Source organism: Leptonychotes weddellii, chromosome 3, assembly GCF_054177405.1.
Source record: "Leptonychotes weddellii isolate Sample4059 chromosome 3, ASM5417740v2, whole genome shotgun sequence".
Lineage (NCBI taxonomy): Eukaryota > Metazoa > Chordata > Mammalia > Carnivora > Phocidae > Leptonychotes > Leptonychotes weddellii.
The window spans coordinates 128,053,566-128,072,691 of NC_138371.1; the positions used below are offsets into that span (position 1 = coordinate 128,053,566).

The window sequence follows — 19,126 nt, forward strand, 5'->3', positions numbered from 1 at the left end:
CCCTGTGAGCAGACCACATGGTCAAATACATATCCATATAGTCTCATCCACGGTCATCTGATTACGAAGAATTTTAACCTTCAGTTAATAGGGAGGAAAAAGTCTAATACATTTATAGCCCTCTTGCCTCAGCCAAATAAGAGAAACCTACTTCTGTTTCAAGGAACTGATCTTATCCCCTCCTGTGTAAGATCCTGTTTAACAGATTACCTCACCAGGCTCCTAACAAAAGCAGCCTGCCTGGCACCTTCTCAGGACAGCTTTATTCTTGGCTTGAAACCGTTCCTGCCGTGACCATTGTCCAGTCAGACTTGACAGAGCCTCGAGTATGCTTCCATGGAGGAATCAGGCAGGCTTTCTCCACGTCTGGGCCAATGCCGGCGCTGAAGGGCGACCTTGGCATCTGCTGAAGCCAGCACTGCAGTTAGCCATTGTCAAGAGCTGTAGAGCTTTTAGGGTTCAAATTGTTACCTTTTCACTAGATTGATAGCAAACTATCCTAAGGAGATATTTTTTTCACATATGGAATTAACTGCATCCTTAGAAAGCATTTGTTATCAAGCATTTCTAATGTATTGGTCAATTTCTCTCACAATTCTTTTGTATCATTTTGGTATTAATAAAAAAAAAAAATCTTAAAACCAAGTCTGGAATAATGTCCCAGCCTCTGCCCAAGACCCCACTCTGGCCCTCCTCTGACCGTACCCCTCCCATGAAGTGAAGAGTCTATGGGGCCAAGGGGGTATGCCCAGTTAGAGCCAATTTTTCAATCATGCTCCTGGTTTCTGGAATACCCCAGGAAACCTCAGATGAGGCCAAGGCTGCTTCCAGGGCCTACGTGGGCCCCTTTCGTAGGTCCATCTTCTTAGGGCAGACTGGCCAATCGTGTGAACACCCAGGTCTGAGGTATGGCTGCGGGGCGACCGTATGGAGGGCTATGATGGCGTGCGGCTGCAAGAGAGCTGGGTTCGCACACACGTGCAGAGGAGGCACCTCAGGGAACGGGACAGAGCCAACTACAGAAAGAGAAGGGCCTGGGCTGCAAGCCAGGGGCCAGTGCAGCCCACAGCACCCTGTTCTGACACAGAACGTAAGGACTCCTTTCTCTCCAGGTCATTATAATCTATATTTATTGATCAAAGAAGGAGAATAGAATCGATCTTATTTAACAATTTGTAGACTGATTTATAGATTTTAAATATTTAGACATCTTACATGGGCCTTCATTTGTACACTTGTCCCTTCCAATTATACACTTATCTCTGTCCATTCCCATTTTTTCTGCCTTTTTTAGTCTCAGAAAAAGGAGTGTCCTCCCTCCTTCTCCAAACTAGAGCCTCTGACTGTGACCCTGATCTCCTTCCCCGCTGCATCCTCTCTGCCGCCCGCAAAATGCAGAGACACCTCTCCCCGAAAGCCCCCTCTAGATGCTGTTCCATTTTTCTTTCTTATCCCACAAACTTTTCACTAATCTTGTCGCCATAGAGGTCGCTGTTGATTCTGAGGCCCAGAGGTCACTAGACACCATTCTCTGGGATGGCTGTGGTTAGTGTAATTCAGCACAGTTGCAAACCACCCCCTGAGACCCTACACACAGACTCCCCACAGCTGTCCCCTTACCCAGCTTCGCCAAGTGCTGTCTCTCCTGTCTTCTCCACTCAGCTGTGTGTCCTTCTTCCACCCTCTGAGGAGGATACTCCCCAGGTTTCAGCCAAAGGGGTCCTCTGCTCTTCTCTATGCATTTGCCCTTGGCAGACATGTTTCCCTCCTGGGGAGGACAGCCACATCTCTGACTCCATGAAATAAATTTCCACTCTGATGCCTCCCCAAATGCACAATTTCAGCATGTTCCACAATGAACCCAACTTGCCTTCTGACTCCCTCTTTTTTGCATAAAAATTATTTCAACGGGAATTTTTCTACTTCTTTTCATTTTAAGTACAATGGTTTCAGTTACAGTATGGGGCTTTTTGTCAGCTAGCTTGGGCTAACCACCATTTATCACATGGTGGGGAAAAATGCATTCCAGCTTCCAAACAGCTTATTTGTAAAAGAATGTAGCCCACATGGGAAAGGCAAGCTTCTTACTGCCCCAGCATGATTGCATCTGTGCAATAAACACACCAGGCACACTCACAGATACTAAAATTCAAAGATGAATAAGATACGGCCTCAGAGAACTCAAGAAGGAACTTAAAAAGGAATAGACATGAAAAGAAATTACTGCATTCCCCTACAGCACCTAGAGTCATGTTTTGCACATGGTAGGTGTTCAAAAGACAGCTGTTGATGGGCGGTCAGTTGGTGAATAGAAAGCAGTGAATCTTAAGCATTTTGTCCCTCAGTGGTATTCCCAATACTCCCGAAAATCTGTTGCCCACACTCAGTTTTCTTTGCAGATGCCCCTGTGGCCCAGATACCCTGAAGTCTATTCTAACTTTCACATCAGCATCATGAAAATTCTTAGAGGGAGATGGGAGGGCAGAAGGGAATTTGGGAGCAAACCCAACAGTTAAGAACCACCTTGCTCCAGTTATACTTGCTTCAAGGTCCCAAACTTCTTTCCAGATTCCATAAAAATGCTGCACCCCACTCTCAGCTCTAGCCTTTTCTCATGTGCATTGTGAGACAGAGAATTGAAAAGGTATTTCCTAAATTCAAAAAATATATGTCATACACTAAAGTATAAAAGCAGATTATAAAACCCACATGGTGAACGTTATCCATTTCAGTTGAAAGTTCTGTTGATGTAGGGGTGTGTGTGTGTGTGTGTGAATGTACAACCTCTTAGACATACACTGAAAGGAAATAAAAGCCTCAAAACTTATACAACAAAATATTAACAGATGTTATCTTTGAATAATGGGATCATGAATAATTTTTACTTTCTTTTTTGTGCTTTTCTGTAATTTCTGTGGTGAATAGGTTTCACTTTTGCATTCAGGAAAAAAAGTCTATGTGTTTTCTATTGCTGTGTGACACATTACTGCAAACAGAGCATCTGAAAGCAATACCCATTTATTAGGTCCTGGATCTGGAGTTTGGGAGTCTGGGAAGGCTCAGCTGGGTTCTCTGCTCAGGATCTCATAAGGCTGGAATCAGAATGTCAGTCAGACTGGGCTTCCTACTTAGAGGCTCTGCTGTCAAGCCCATTTGGATGTTGGCAGAGTTCAGTTCCTTGGTATTGTAGGATTGAGGTCCCTGTTTCCTTGCTGGCTATCAGCCAGGGTCATTCCTGGATGCCACTCTCAGAGCCTCACCCCATCATCCCCCCCCATCTCAGCCACAGATAATTCTCACATGTCACATCCCCCCATACTTCAAGTCTCTCTGTCTTTCCCTTCTGCTACCAGCCGGAAAAACTCTGCTTTTTAGGGCTTATATAATTAAATTAGGCCCACCCAGATAATCTCCCTTTTTGATGAACTCAAAGTCGATTGATTAGCAGCCTAAATTACATCTGCAAAACCTCCTTTGCCACATACCTTAAATAATCACAAGCAACATCCTATCATATTCACAGGTCCTGCCCACACTTAAGGGGAGAGGCTTATGCAGGCTGTGTATACCGGGGGGCAGGAATCTTGGGGGCCACTTTGGAATTCTGACTACCACTGTTTGTGTGTGTGTGTGTGTGTGTGTGTGTGATTTATTTGAACTCTCCCCTGAGAGTTAAGAATGAAATTCTTGGTAGCCCCCCAAAGTCCTTTCTACCTCCTGCTGGGGCAGAAATCACATAAGAGGATGGACCAGAAGTGATGGAGCCTGGAGTTTGCCTTTGTTGATAAACACACATCTGTCTTTCTGTACTTCTCCATGGCATTCCGCTGAGTACGTCTGCATAGTAGCAGCCCAAAAAGTTGGAGGCTTATAGGTCTGATGACAGTTCTTTAGTGAACAGAGGCTTCTAACTCTCTGATTCTCTCGTCTGTAGTATGACATCGTTGGACACTCTGGAGATGGCTACAGCATTGGTCTAGTTCCACTTAACAAAATCCCCAAGGACAATAAGCAAAGACTAGAAATTCTAAAGGTAAATACAATAAATCACCTCTCTATTGTGAAAACTTCAACCAGATGATGTAAAGTATCTTCTGATCACTGAAAAGATTCACTGAAGCAGCAGGAGTTACAGGAAAGAAAAAGACTCTGTTTTACAGGCATTCAAGCATTAAACTGGGAAAACGTTTTACTCATCATGCCTAAAATCCTTTTCTCCACTCTACAAATTTTAAAGATTTTTTTTTTATTTATTTATATTTTGACAGAGAGAGAGACAGTGACAGAGGGAACACAAGCAGGGGGAGTGGGAGAGGGAGAAGCAGGCTTCCCATGGAGCAGGGAGCCCGATGCAGGGCTTGATCCCAGGACCCTGGGATCATGACCTGAGCCGAAGGCAGATGCTTAACAACTGAGCCACCCAGGTGCCCTCTACTCTACAAATTTTAAACTTTGTTCCCTATGTATTTTCAGAGTACTCAGGATTATATCCGGATTCTACAGCCTGGGTGCCCTCCTGTATCCTATACAGTTCTTCTTAGCCCCTACACATTTCAGTAAAAGAAAAAGAATGACCCCTTTTAGAGTACTCTCCAACCCCAATTTTATGTCCTTAGTATTTTCTAATGATAAATTCAATTTCACATACTTAGATCTACAGTAGAAACACACACACACCATGAGCTTAAAGTAAATTTCCTCCATAGCTGTTGTTGTAAGTACAGTGTTTAGTGTTACAACTTTATTAGAAATTCAGCCCATTCCTTACTTTTCTCCTGTGTGTGTATATTCACAGGTCTTGTCCACATTTAAGGGGAAAGGATTATGCAGTCTGTGTATACCAGGGGGCAGGAATCTTAGAGACCACCTTGGAATTCTGCCTACCACTCTGTGTGTGTGTGTGTGTGTGTGTGTGTGTGTGTGTGTGTGTGTGAGATGCCAAGTTTTATGTTTTCTTAGATTTTCTCACTTTAAATGGCAGCTCGAGTTTCAAAAGTCAGTGCAGCTGGGAGAGTTTGGGAACATTTCCTGTTTCTAACAAAAGTCTTAACCACATACAAATATCACTGTGTACTGTTGTCACTCTAAGGTGCAAATTAAATAGAACTCACGTACAGATTTCCTATTCAAGTGTAAGGATTGGTATTTGTGCATTCTCACGGTCAGTAGAAATATCATGATGTTTGTTTACAACGTTTCTCACCCGCGGCTTCTGTGCAACATCTCTGCTTCCCAGACAATGCATGCCCATGCTCAGTTCTGCATGAGTGGGGACCACACGTTAGAGGGAACGGAACACGCCATCAAGGAGATTGTCAAAGAAGAAGCTGACGAGTACTTTGTCATCGTCTTAAGTGATGCAAACCTGTCACGATATGGAATACATCCTGCCAAGTTTGCCCAAATCCTGACAAGTAACCCTCAAGTGAATGCTTTTGCCATTTTCATTGGATCTTTAGGTGATCAAGCAGCCAGGTAAGTGTCACCTCAGGATACAGCAAAGGACAACTATAGAGATGCTTGAGTGCCTGCCTAACACATGCCATTTCATGGGATTGGCTCCTGAGGGGCAGTGGGGAGAAGAAAGAAGAGTAGCCAACAGAGCTGCCACCCTCAAGGAGCTGGTATGATAGTCTGGTTGAGAGGATATAATCCCCTAGTTTATGTTTGGATGAGCAATAATAGTTTTAAATTAATTATTTTTCATCTTATATTTAATCCAACAATAGAATAATTAACAAATTGATTTGTCCACTAATAAATTAGGCAGTATTTTATACATTTTGCACTTAACATCAAGGTCTCAAGCTCAGTTCTAATCAGTTCAATTACTTTGAATACGATTTCATGTTCAAATCGTATTCAAAGTAGCAAACATCAAAGTAGCAAACTTTTCCTAGTATAAGAGATTGTGTATATGTATGTGTGTGTCTATAAAATGTGTACATAAATAATATATAAAATGTGTATATGTATGTATAGTGTATATCTGTATACAGACAGAGAGAGACATGGCACACAGGGATAATATATGGATATCTATCTATCTATCTTAGATATCCCCCCTTATATGTGTATATATCCCTTCTCACTGGGGAGACAGGCAGGTGAAGCATTGGGAGACAATGTAAGACAGAATATACAGTAAGATGCTACACTGAACATGTTGAATAATCAGTAGAGAAGTTTATGGTAAGATAACAAATACCATTGTGGATGAACTAAAAGGAGAGATCTGGATTTGATTTCTCAAACACACTAACATTTATCTTTTTGAGTTATAAACAGAAAGAACTTGGGATTTTTCTCTGCTTGAAATATTTGTATGAAGCAGAAAACACAAATGAAAGTATATCTCCCCTACCCCCGAAAAATAACATTCCTGCCCAGAACACATACCTTTTTGCCATTCCTGTCTTTTACTTGTCTGTCACACTCTGAAATACAGAGTCCTGTATAGACTAGGAAATGTTTTAGCCTCCAGAGAGCTGGCATCTTTTTCTATTCCCTTCGCCTTGCTGCAGGATTGCAGAGTAAGGTTAAGAACTGCCTTAGGGGGTGCCTGGCTGGCTCAGTCAGTTAAGCGTCTGCCTTCGGCTCAGGTCATGATCCCAGGGTCCTGGGATCGAGCCCCGCATCGAGCCCCGCATCGAGCCCCGCATCGGGCTCCCTGCTCAGCGGGAAGCCTGCTTCTCCCTCTCCCACTCCCCCTGCTTGTGTTTCCTCTCTAGCTGTCTCTCTCTGTCAAATAAATAAATAAAATCTTAAAAAAAAAAAACAACTGCCTTTAGTATCATGTCGTTACAGTCACTTCATTACAACTGACTGCATTTTTCTCAGTTTTTTATTTTTGCCTCTTCTAGAACTTCCATGTCCTCAAATGCAAACCATGCTTTTTTCTACCCAGATTTCCTTCAGGACCAGCCCAATATTAAGCAGACAGCAAGTTCAACAAATACTGGTTGAGCTGAAATAGCTATTTTGTCTTTCTAGTGAACAGATCCTGTTTGAATACTTAAGAAAGTACAATAATACCCTTGTGGTTTCCTAGGGAAATGGTCCAACATCCACTGGCAAAAGATATGTTGCAGAATTAGCTGGTCTACCAGGCATGCCAAATGTATGATACTACACAGGATGGTTGACTTTTATTAAATGTCATTCCAAAACCAAACTTTGTTGGCACAGTGAAAGGAGGCGTTCTTTTGGATAGAACTGTGTCTTGTACTTTCATTGCTTTCAAAATGGCCCTTTGTTCCAAATGATAAATGGCCATTTTTAAAAAATTATCCTAAGTCTATATAAGCTTGGTGTCATCAAAGCTGCAACTGGGTAAGTCAGATTGCCCTTCACGTTGTATGACGTGAGGGGGAAAAAAATGAGAGAGAGAGAGGGAAAGAAAGAAAGAACCACCTGCGGTTTGGCCGGGCAACATTTTTCGGGGCCTGCGTTCTAAGGCAGGGAAAGCACTTAGAAGCACAGGGTTAGGCCAACACATTTGCTGGATCCAGGTGAGCTAATCCCAGATTTGTCCCTAGGACTCTGTTCTGCCAAGGGAATACCGGGAAATGACAGTAATAAAAGGAAGGAAATTTCTTCTTTTCAAATTAACTGATTTTCTCACTGAAAAGACCTTACTTTTGGTTCACTGCTCTCAGTGTGCCTCTCTCTGTTCTGTGGCCCTTCCAAGCCTTTCATTGCCTGCTGACAGCCCATTCCCTTGCAGGCAGGGGCAAGGTATTAGAAAGTAAACACTTCCTTTGGATGCTGTGGTTTTCGGGGGCAGGAGGTAGCCCCCATTTGCAATGGTAATTTTCTTTCCCTTTCCATCCGGGCAGGCTTCAGAGAACTTTACCAGCTGGCCGGTCCTTCGTTGCCATGGATACCAAGGACATCCCCCAGATTTTACAACAGATCTTCACCTCCACCATGCTGTCCACTGTATAGGACGGGCCCTTCTTCACCCTGCTGACCCTGGGACGTGAAATAAGATAGGAATAAAGAGTCCCCCAAAGAAAAGACGACATCTATAAAGTGAACCTGCGCAGTGACTGAAGGATTCTGGCATTCCTGGCGCTTCCTGGGCTCACTCAGGGATCAGAATTCAGGAAAGCAGCCGGAGGGAGCTTGCACGTGGAAATCTACCACCAGTGATGGGTTCGCAGGGAAGCGAGCTGACCTGCGTTTTATGAAAGGTCAGGGGTCAAGGAAGGCGGTTTGAGAACTGTGGTGCTTGGTTTGTATCCAGAAACCTGAGGGAAAGAGAATTCCTTGCTTTTGCCTTAACGCAACGTCTGGTCACCTGAGGTAACAGAAGTGATTCTGATGCCATGTTCTGTCATTGAGATACAAGCCCGTGTAAACTCACCCAACCTGCTCCTGCCCAATAATTATTTTTATTTTCTCCTCCACCCTTGATCGCCCGGCAAACAATGATTTTTATAGTATTTAACCCACTACAAAGCCTCCTAACAGCAGTATTTTATAAAAGGTTAGATTTTTTTTCAATAATTCCATTTTCTTGGCCAAAGCCAAAAGGAATCAGAAGATCCCTGCATCGCTTCCTTTCCCATTTGACTTTTTAAAAGACTCTTTAAATAATGAGGAGCAAACGTCCTATTTCCATGCTGCCAACGTGGAAGGATAAAGGCTGTCTTGCCTTGAACTTCCTGTGTGTCTTGTTCCTCCAGTACTTCTCACAAGTTTCACATATTTCGGTGTCCGAAGTGTAATGCTTGAAATAACAAACACTTATGGTTTTACTTAAAGCAAAGTAAAAACAAGGCAGTATGTTTGAATTGAATGGGAACTGGAGATTTCTTGAGCTGTTAAAAAAAAAAAAAACAACTCTTTTTTCAAGATTCATTCTTTTTTCTTTCAAAGTGCACCTTATTCCCACCTACCCTTAGGCTGACCTTTATTTATCAACAGGTCTGATGTCACTTTGTTTAAAATCAAATGCCACAGCCAGAGTCAGGCTCTGTTCAACCACGTAAGAAGCTCCTCTCCACCAGTGATGCAAAGTCAAAATTGCGGGGAGCACCAGTGGATGTGTACTTTCTTGTCACGAGTTGGAGGAATTAGTCTTGTTAATAATATTACCTTACTTGCCCATATAGCCTGAAATTGTACTGATTCATTTCATTTTAATCCATTATAGGAAAGAAAACACCCATTTGTTCCTCCACCCCAACTCCCTATCAACTGTCAAAGAAATAAAGCAATCCGATTCCCAGTGCTGTCCTGTCCAGTGAGTTCACACGGCTCGTCTCGTTTTTCCAGCCAGACGCTTGCTCTGCACTCTGCGTATTGAATCAGCCAGTGATGCAGTTTCAATCCAATAAGTACCTTCAAAACTGTAACCGAATTAGCAATAGTAATAATAATAACAGCAACAACCACTAGCATTTACTGAGTACTTACAACATCCCAGGTATGCGACGTGACTTCAGGCATCGTTCCATTCCACCCTCACAACGATGCATGTAAAACAGGTATCTCTTGCCTCATTTTACAGATAAGTCACTTTCTGAAAACTGGAAAATTGACCATTGTCCTTTTAACATCCTCCTTGACAAATAAGGAAATTGAGGCGTAGGAAAGTTCAAGAAAACAGGCCACACTCACAGTCAGGTGGGGGCCGAGCGGGGCTACGCTGGCCCCCTTCATGGATTATTCTTACGGAAGGCGAGCTCTTGCCGTCTTGGCTCCTTTGTCTTCTTGCAGCCTGACCACGGTTCGGGGAGCCTTCTTCCTCTCCCTGGGACCTCTCCCTGCACACACCCGGGCACTCAGAGGAGCGTGTGGGGACCCAGGACAGGAGCCACTGCGGGAGGGACACCTCTCACGGGCTTTCCTGGGCTCAGCGACAGCTTAACCCCTGGGGGTGCCCCCTCTGCGGGAGGGTCAAAGCCCCCAAATGCTTCGCCCAGAATCCAAGAGTCAGTAACAGAATGGCCTTCTAACAAATCCTGCCTGTGCCCTGACTACCTGAGTGAGCAGAAGCCATTTTTTTTTAACATGGGAAGAATGTTCTCATTAATTCAATTTCCCTTTCCCCACTGGCCAGACGTCCTTGCAATTGTTATTTAAAAAAACACACACACACACACACAAAAACATGTAACTCCTGACTTATTTGTAAAAGGGAAAGATGATGGGGGAGAGGAGCGGAGAGAGGAGAGCTGAGGTTATTTTCACTTCTTGGAATACCTAAGAAGTTTGTGCCTTTATTATTAAATGTACTTAATTATAGGCCACTCCAAACTGTTCCCAGGCCCCCCAGGGCCAAGACATTATAATAAATGCATTGTTTGCCTCAGGGGGGAGTTCCACTGAAAGGCCTCTAAACCAGCTCTTCCCGTAGTGAGCCCGTGTAGTGCTGAGAAGGTTCATTGTGACCCATGAGCACCGGGAGGAATGAAGCCTATGAATGGCCACCGTCTATGTGTTGTGTATCCCCCCCGGGAGTCTTTTGTGTGCCCCAGCAAGATGACCTCATCACACATGGGGCCCCTCCAGCGAGCCCAGCCGCGAGGTGTGGATCTGAGCGGGACTACTTGAGCCTGTCACATGTTTGGAATGAATCATTTAATTCTTTCCTGTGAACTGTCAGAGGAGGAGAAATCCATCAATGCCAGCAGGATTTTCTCTGAACAAACTCGAGGGCTTTGAAAGCCATTTAGAAGTAGCTCTCCATGGACGGCATCATCAGTGTTCCTGAACGGCCAGCTCCAGAGGCTTCAACCCTCCCTCCACCTGGCTCCTTCCCGTGCCTGTCCGCTCAGCCAGAACTAAATTCCTCCGCGAAAGGAGCAGAGAGGTGTGGGGCTGGGGCAACAGGAAGGTGGCCGCCTGTGTGTCCTCTTTCCATTACGGCCCAACAATCGCAGTTATGAGAGAGATTCCACAAGTTCTAAGCCAACATCTCCAGCCTGGACAACTTTTTTTTCTGGAATCGCATCAAAGAATAGTCACCTGTCCGTTGGTATTTAGCAAATTGTACCTTACTTTTTCAGCTTAGGAAATAAAATGTCCACTTTCAAAAAAATTATTCCAATGGTAACATATCTGGCTTTTTTAAATACTTTGATGAAGAGTCTAATTTGCTCCCACTTTCTGGCCAGGGTATTATCATAAAGTTCTGACCATTGCCTTTCCTTTACCTTTCTTAGATTTGCTGCAACGAAAGTACTATAGGTAATGGAAAGGAATTCCAGTGTTCGATCTTGTGGTGGAAGAATTTATAAACTCTAAGTAGAATTACTCAGTAGAAAGAAAGTTCTAGATGCTGCTGTGATGTGTGAACTTGGGCTCGTCACTTCTGGGTCTCAGTTGCTTCATCTATTTAAAATTAATTTAAATTTAAAAAGTTGAACCAAATTATCTCTAACACTACACTTCCTGTTTCTAGATCTCATAAAGCCAATTGACTCTTTGCCTCACACATCTTAGGAGAACCACATCATCTCAGTGTGTTTTTGCCTCCAGAACCCCACAAACAGTACAGAGGATTTGGGCACCTAAACCCATTACCCCGACAATATAGTGTTACTGACAGAATATGCAATTCTAAAAGCTACAAAAACATCATTAGATTTGGACAAGCAGGGTTTTCCCCCATCAGCTGGACAGATACTTCTGTTGGACAGTCATTCACAAGATTTCTGCCCATTGTCTCTTACTTTGCATTTTGCTGCCTTAAAATAAAACTCCCTATCTGCTGATCTGCACAGTGGGATCAAAAAGACCAGGAATTGGAAAACTACTGGGTGCCCGGAGCTGCCCTTAGTGCCGCAAGCCGAACAATGCGCAACTGTGTGTGGGGGGGGGGGTCATTGTTAAATCCTGTAAACAAAAATCTCCTCCAGAGGGGAAAAAATGCTTGCCAAGCAGTCCTCCCCAGTTGAAAATGATCTGACACTCTTTTTTGACTCCGAGCGCCGTCTGGGGCTTGCACCTTCCAACAGAGGCGGTGTCTGTGCTCGCGGCTTTGGAATGCCGAAGTCACATAATCTCAAAATCGAGTGGCGCTTGTGGTATTTGGCCACTCGGAGCAAAGGATAACACTCTTCTAAGGTGGTTTGGATCCAGAGTGTGGCGAGAACGTCCTGTTCAGCTCGAAGAAATCCCATCAGGGGACACGTGAGCTCTAAGGAACATCGGCCCCACGCACGGTCCTCTCCCCCAGGCAGGCGCCAGACTCACCTTGGGGCTCCTCTCTTCTCGGAGGCTTTGTGAAAGTGCTTTCTCTTTCCCTGAAAAAGCAATCCGTGTTGGCCAATCAACTCTGACTCCAGAGATGGTGGGTGTGAGCCCAGAGGAGTTTCAGAGTATCAGGATTTCTTAAAATTCCGTGCAACTCTGAAGCCTTAGAAACAGTAGCGAGAGTTTGACCTGGAAAGGGAAGGGGGAACTGTCAGTCTGAACATCCCGCAGCAGGTTTGTCTCTTTATGCTGGCCAGACTGGGGCAAGCAAATAATGAGCCTGTCAAGAGTACTCTGGGTAATTGGTCTCATGATGCCATACATGAAGCCTTATTAGTTGAAATGAAGAAAAATAAGTATGTTTACTCAGACAGGACATTAAGGTTGGGTTTTTAAGTGCAATATATTTATATTAATAAATACTGATGCTAATTTAACGAGACTGAGCATTTCTTCATTTCAACACTAATTAAGACGTGGTTTTTGTTTGTTCGTTTGTTTGTTTGTTTTATCACTGGGGCTCCAGGAATAGAGTGAGTCTTAACAAAGCTAATGGGTCCTTTTCCTTCTACCAGATATTTTCTGACCCATATAAAATTCAGCCCTGAAAACACTGGCCCAGAACAGAGTATGTGCAGGCCCTGTGGAAAGCAAATGGCAGCCCTGGGGAAGCAGCCTGTTGACCAGCCTTGGTCTTGGCTCCTGAGGCCGGAGTTGGGGGGGGGGAGGGGGCGGCGGAGGGAGCGTCCCACAGAGCCCAGGGCTGGTGAGGAACCCGAGGGTTTCTGCAACATGTCAGGATGCTCAGGTACACACAAAAAATAAAGAGGGCAGATGACAAGGGATACCCGGGAAGGTTCCAGGCTTAGTTAACCAACACATGGTCTAGGAAATATACCTGTTTATTTTGCAGTTGACAAAGAAGGGATTTTTACCTGAAAAGTGTCCTTTGGGGCCTCGGATGTTTTTGAATGAATATTTCCAACGCTGATAGAATATGCATGTCCATACATTGCCGGCTCAAGTACAGAGATCTGCTATTCAATATGCAGTGCCCAAACCAAAGAATCTCTTTCCCTCTCTGACATCTCGGTGGAGACTGGAAGAAATGGGAACGCTCTCTGCAGAGGTGGGAGTTTGTGGCAGTTCCACAAGACGGCCTGAGAGCAGACAGTCACTTGGCTGGAATACAGCTCCACGCAGCTGGCCTGGCTCCTCGCCCCTAACATCTGAGGTCTGTCTTTAGAGTGGCATTTCCCGGAGAGAGGGGCTTCTCTTTTAAAATACAAATAGCCCTGACAGGCTATCCATCACGCTCATCTTGGTTTGAATTCCTTCATTCACACGCTTTCCTCCAGGCCCCAGCTGAGAAGAAGGTTCCAGTGAGGAAGTAGAAGGGGGTGGGGGTGCTTGCAGCTTGGAGCGTCACCCAAGCCGGGGACCGGGCCGGGGACAGAGCATGCGGGCACGAGACGATGGCTCACTGGGGGTGACAGTCTTCCTGGGGCTGCATATGTGGTCTCTCCATCCTCTCGAGGGCACACGGCGCAGGCTTTGTCAGGTGTGGATGGGCGGTGGCTTGCTTCTCTGCAGCCCTGCTTTTTTAGAGACACCCAGATTTCCACTTGCATTTTGCCACCTTTCTGGCGTCTGGCTTGCAAAGTCAGGCGCAGGGCGCACATCAGGGAGTTGATTCCCTAGCAAGGGCAAGGCGCTTGAACATTGGGCACCTGCCCCACAACACTTGGGCCATGTCTCTGGTGAAGCCAACCCATCATTTTTTTTTTTCAGTTTGCCAAGAGAACTTTTACCCTGCACTATGCGCTTTTCCAAAGAGAATTTACACCCCTGAGAGGCCACAACCCTTCTTGGAAGACACTTCCCTCCCCTGCAGAAGCAGGGCTGGGCCACACCCGTGGGACGCAGGCACCGCAAGCCATGGGGAGGTTCCTGAGGAAGGAGCCGTGGAATTTCTGAGTTCCATCCTGGTGAGGACTGGAATAAGATCAGCAGGAGCCTCAAACCCAGAATGTCCCTCCTATACAATGGGAATATTGGGTATACTTCTAGGAAGTTTCTGTAGAAGTCTGTAGAAGCGTCTGTAATTCAGACCTTAGGAAGTAGCTGTTTGTGTAACAGTTTCTAAAAACATTTACATATTATTAGCATTAAAAAAATCAAGGACCTTTGAAAAATGAGTGTGGCTTCTTAAAAAAAGCTCCTTTGTTTCTCTTTGAGACAGTTCTCTTTTTTCCCCTTCCAAAGAGAACCAGTGTTTTTTTTTAATTAAGGTACAATTGACATACAACATTATATGAGTTTCAGGTGTACAACATAATGAATGATTCAATATATGTAGATATTGTGAAATGGTCACCACAATACGGCCAGTTCCCATCTGTCATCGCACATATAAAGAGAACCAGCTTTGCATTTCCTGAGCCTGCTGATGACCCCCTCCCCGGCCGAGTGGTTGGGGTGCAGGGGCAGGCGATGGGAGGCCACTCAGCCTCCAGGGCTTTCCGTCCCTCCAGAACAGACAGAGCCCAGGCTCTCTATTTACAGACATGGCTGCAGTCAAGACTTTGTCCCCTGGTCAGAACCTTTCTTCTCAGGCTTCACCATGGCCTGTCTCGGGTGAGGGACAATGGCCTTTGTTAGGAGTGGCCCCAAGCCATGTGGCCTGCACCCACGGCTTTCCCTGCTGGAGGCTGTTAGCACCAGAACTGTTGTCAAAGTCAAGACTATAGCAGAGTCCATCTGGATGTCTCCCTGGCCTGAACCCCTTCCTCAAATCAGGGGAGAATTCCTGACTCCGTGAAGTATTCAGATAGCCCTTGAAAGAATCGGTCCCTTTAATGGGTCCCTTCTGGGAGGGTGACTGAGGAGTCTTGGAAGGCTAAGCCTGAGATGCCATGTTCTGCCATATGCAGGGAGAACAATAAAAATTGTTATTACTATTACACAAAATAATAATAGCTGTTATCTAGCACCTCCCACGTGCTAGGCACTTCCTAAGCACTTTGCATAAACAAATTCATTGAATCCTTACAACAACTTCATGAATGGGTACTCTTCTTATTCCCATTTTATTTCAAAGGCAAAGACCACAGTCTACCCTAAAAGAGAAAAGAAGAGGCCAACTGGCTGACTGAGGGAGAGAGAAGTGCCTATGGCACCCTGAAAATCAGTGGGACTAGCTATGGGTGCTCAGCACGCTGTCCCGTAATTGTTTCCATATCTACCCTCCTTATGGAAGGGCAGGGATCCAGGCTTGCTTGTCTTTAGCCTGGCCCTGAGAAGGTGCTCGATAAACTGTTGTTGAATGAATAGTTGTGGGATGCAGAGGCTCCCTGGTCCTGGGAGGCAGGACTTACACTGGCTCTTGAGGATAAGCAAGATTCTGTGAGCCAAGAGCACTGGTCAGGGAGTCCTGGGGGAAGGTAGGGGTAAGAGTGGTTTGAGCGAAAGCCTGAATTTGGAATGTTCCGAGGGGTAGCTGAAGTGGCAGGCCTGATAGGACTGTTCTCCCCCACTTGGCTGCCACTGACCAGCCAGGAATTTCTAAGTGAGGCCCGAAAAACAGCCTCTCCTCAGAGCCTCCAGGGTGGCCTTCTGGGCTCTCCAGCTGCTAACTCCAGCCCTGACTGGCCAGGGGGAGGTGGGAGGCCAGTGGGCAGTCCAGGCCCTCCTGGAGCCCGGAGTAATGACAGCTCCACAGAGCAAGCCTCATTACATGGAGCGACTTCATGATGTGGCTGTTTTGTTTTGCTTTGCATTTTTTTTTCCTCTTTGAAAATGAGTGGAGAACCTTCTTTTACCCAAGATTACAAGTTGGGTTGGTGATGAAAGGTCTGTGCCATGCAGAAGGAGTCCTCGGGGAGGAGCTTGTACATTTGCAAGCCCTTTTGTTGAAAATGGCTTGCTCTGTGGAAGAGAAAGAAAGGAGAAAGAAAGGAAAGAAAGAAAGAAGAAAGAAGAAAGAAAGAAAGGAAGGAAGGAAGGAAGGAAAAAGAAAAGAAAAGGAAGGAAGGAGGGAGGAAGGGAAGAAGAAAAGAAAAAAAGAAGAAAAGAAGAAAAGAAAAATTAGCAGGGAGACTCAGAATCATTTCCACTTTTGTAAGGCTGCCTGGGACCCCTGGCTGATCATCATGGCTGCCAAGCCTTTCAACCCTACACACAACCCAGAAAGTACCCCTGCCTCCCTAGACTTCTAAATCTCTAGAAGACTTAGAAAAAATCAGTTGGCCCATGTTCCCAAACCCAGGCAAAACTGCGCTTTAGCAAGTAGCTTTGCAAAGAGCCTAGCACAACATGGATTGGTCAAATTGGATGGATGGATGGATGGATGGATGGATGGGGTAGTGGATGGGTGGGTGTATGGGTTGAAGAGGAGAAATGTTATCCTATTTAAAATACCTCAAGGAAAGGAGATTAGTACCACTGTTAGTAATAATAGTGTAGCAGAGGTAGAGACTCAGCTTTAGCCTAAGCAGGAATTCTGTCACATTGGCTAGAGTGACAGCATAGGACTCCCCCCTAATCCATTTACATGAGAGATGAGGAGCCACAAGGAGAGAATGTCATCCCAAGAGAAGAGCAAATCAGACACCCAAGCTTGACCCTATAACAAAATCTCAGTAGTGGGAGGGGCAAGGATGCTGCATGGTATTGAACGTAAATTTGTGTCCAGGTCAGCCCCTGGTGACAAGAGGACATCCAGGCAGCTGTGCCCAGGACACACAGTGACACCCAACAGAAACCATTTTTCTATGGGTAAGTGAATCAGCTCCAAGGGACCATGTGCTGCTTAGCAAGGCACAGAGGACTTGGCAACAAATATCCTTAAGCTCATTGGGCATTGGATTCAAATCATGACTACCATACTAATTAGTTTTCTGTCCTAGAGAAGTCTTCTAAACATTTTTTTATTGAGATATAATTCGCATACCATAAAATTCACCCTTTTAAAGCACACAGTTCAGTGGTTTGAAGTATGTTCAGAAAGTTGTGCAAACATCATCACCATCTAATTCCAGAATATTCTCATCACCCCAGAAGGAAATGTCATACTCATTAGTAGTCATTTCCCATTGCTCCTCCTGACCCCCTGTCAACTTTAACCTACTTTCAATGGATTTGCCTTCACTGGATATTTCATATAAATGGATTCATTTAACATGGGACCTTTTTTTGCTTCTTTCATTTACCAAGTTTCCAGGATTCATCTTTGTGGTACCATGGGTCACTACTTCACTCTTTTTTATGGCCAAATAATATTCAGTTGTATCAATATACTACATTTTGTTTTCCCATTTACAAGCTAATGGATATTTTGGCTGTTTCCACTTTTTGGCTGATATGAATAATGCTGCTATGAGCATTCACATACTAGCTTTTGTGTGGACATATGTTTTCAGTTCTCTAGGAGTGGAATTGCTGGTCATATGGTAACTCTCTGTTTACCTTTTCGAGGAGTTGGCCAACTATTTTCCAAAATGGCTGCACCATTAAATTCTCACCAGTTATATGAGGCTTCCAACTTCTCTACATCCTTTCTAACACTTGCTATTTTCCATCTTTTTGATTATAGCCATGTTAGCAGATGTGAAATGGTATCTCATTGTGGTTTGGATTTGCATTTTCCTAATGACTAATGATACTGAACATCTTTTCATGTGCTTATTAGCCATTTGCATACCTTCTTTGGAGAAATGTCTATTCAAATCTTTTGCTCATTTTTTTTTTAAATTGGCTATTTGTCTATGTATTGTGGGTTGTAGGAATTCTTCATATATTCTGGATATTAGACCATTATCAGATATATGATTTGCAATTATTTCCTCCATTCTGTGGGTTGCCTTCCCTTTCTCAATAAATGCCCTTCAATGCAGAAGAGTTTTTAATTTTAATGAAGTCCAATATGTCCACTTTTTCTTTGGTTGCTTATGCCTTGGGTGTTACATCTAAGAAAACATTGCTGAGGTGCCTGGCTGTCTCAGTCGGTACAGCATGCGACTCTTGATCTTGAGGTTGTAAATTCAAGCCCCATGTAGGGTATAGAGATTATTTAAAAATAAAAATTTAAAAATCTTAAAAAAAGAGAGAGAGAACATTGCCTAATCCAAAGTCATGAAGATTTATGCTTACATCTTCTTCTAAGAGTTTAATAGTTTAAGCTCTCACCTTTGATCCTTTTTGAGCTAATTTTTGTGTGAGATAAGGGTATAACTTCTCTTTTACATGTGGATATCCAGTTTTCCCAGCACTACTTGTTAGAAAGACAGTTCTTTCCCAACTGAATCGTCTTGGCATCCTTGTCAAAAAGTAAGTGACCATAGGGGCACGTGGGTGGCTCAGTCGTTGAGCATCTGCCTTCGGCTCAGGTCATGATCCCAGGGTCCTGGGATCGAGCCCTTCGGCTCAGGTCATGATCCCAGGGTCCTGGGATCGAGCCCCACATCAGGCTCCCTGCTCGGCGGGAAGCCTGCTTCTCCCTCTCCCACTCCCCCTGCTTGTGTTCCCTCTCTCGCTGTGTCTCTCTCTGTCAAATAAATAAATAAAATCTTTAAAAAATATATTTTAAAAAAAAAAGTAAGTGACCATAGATGTATGGGTTTATTTCCAGACTATTAATTCTATTCTGATGGTCTATATGACTATCCCTATGTTACTACCACAAAGTCTTGTCTAGTAGAGTTTTGTGGTAAGTTTTGAATTTGAAAAATGTGAATCCTAAAACTTTATTCTTTTTCAAGATTATTTTTGCTGTTCTGGGTCCTTTACATTTCCATATGAATTTTAGAATCAGCTTGTCATTAAAAAAAAAAAAAAAAGCCAGGATTTTAATAGGGATTTCATTGAATCTGCTGATCACTTTGGGGAGTATTGTCGTCTAACGATACTAAATTGTCCAATC

General features: G+C 44.3%; 1 protein-coding gene across 1 annotated transcript in view; it reads left to right on the plus strand.

Annotated features, from left to right (window-relative positions):
• VWA8 (von Willebrand factor A domain containing 8) overlaps positions 1–9,235 on the plus strand; it is a 305,881-nt gene extending 296,646 nt beyond the window's left edge. The window contains exons 42-44 of the mRNA XM_081815509.1: positions 3,935–4,033; positions 5,237–5,475; positions 7,839–9,235. Coding sequence (XP_081671635.1) covers positions 3,935–4,033; positions 5,237–5,475; positions 7,839–7,947 — 447 coding nt within the window. The 3' untranslated portion in view covers positions 7,948–9,235. The remainder of the gene's footprint in view (positions 1–3,934; positions 4,034–5,236; positions 5,476–7,838) is intronic.
• Positions 9,236–19,126: the final 9,891 nt, after the last annotated feature.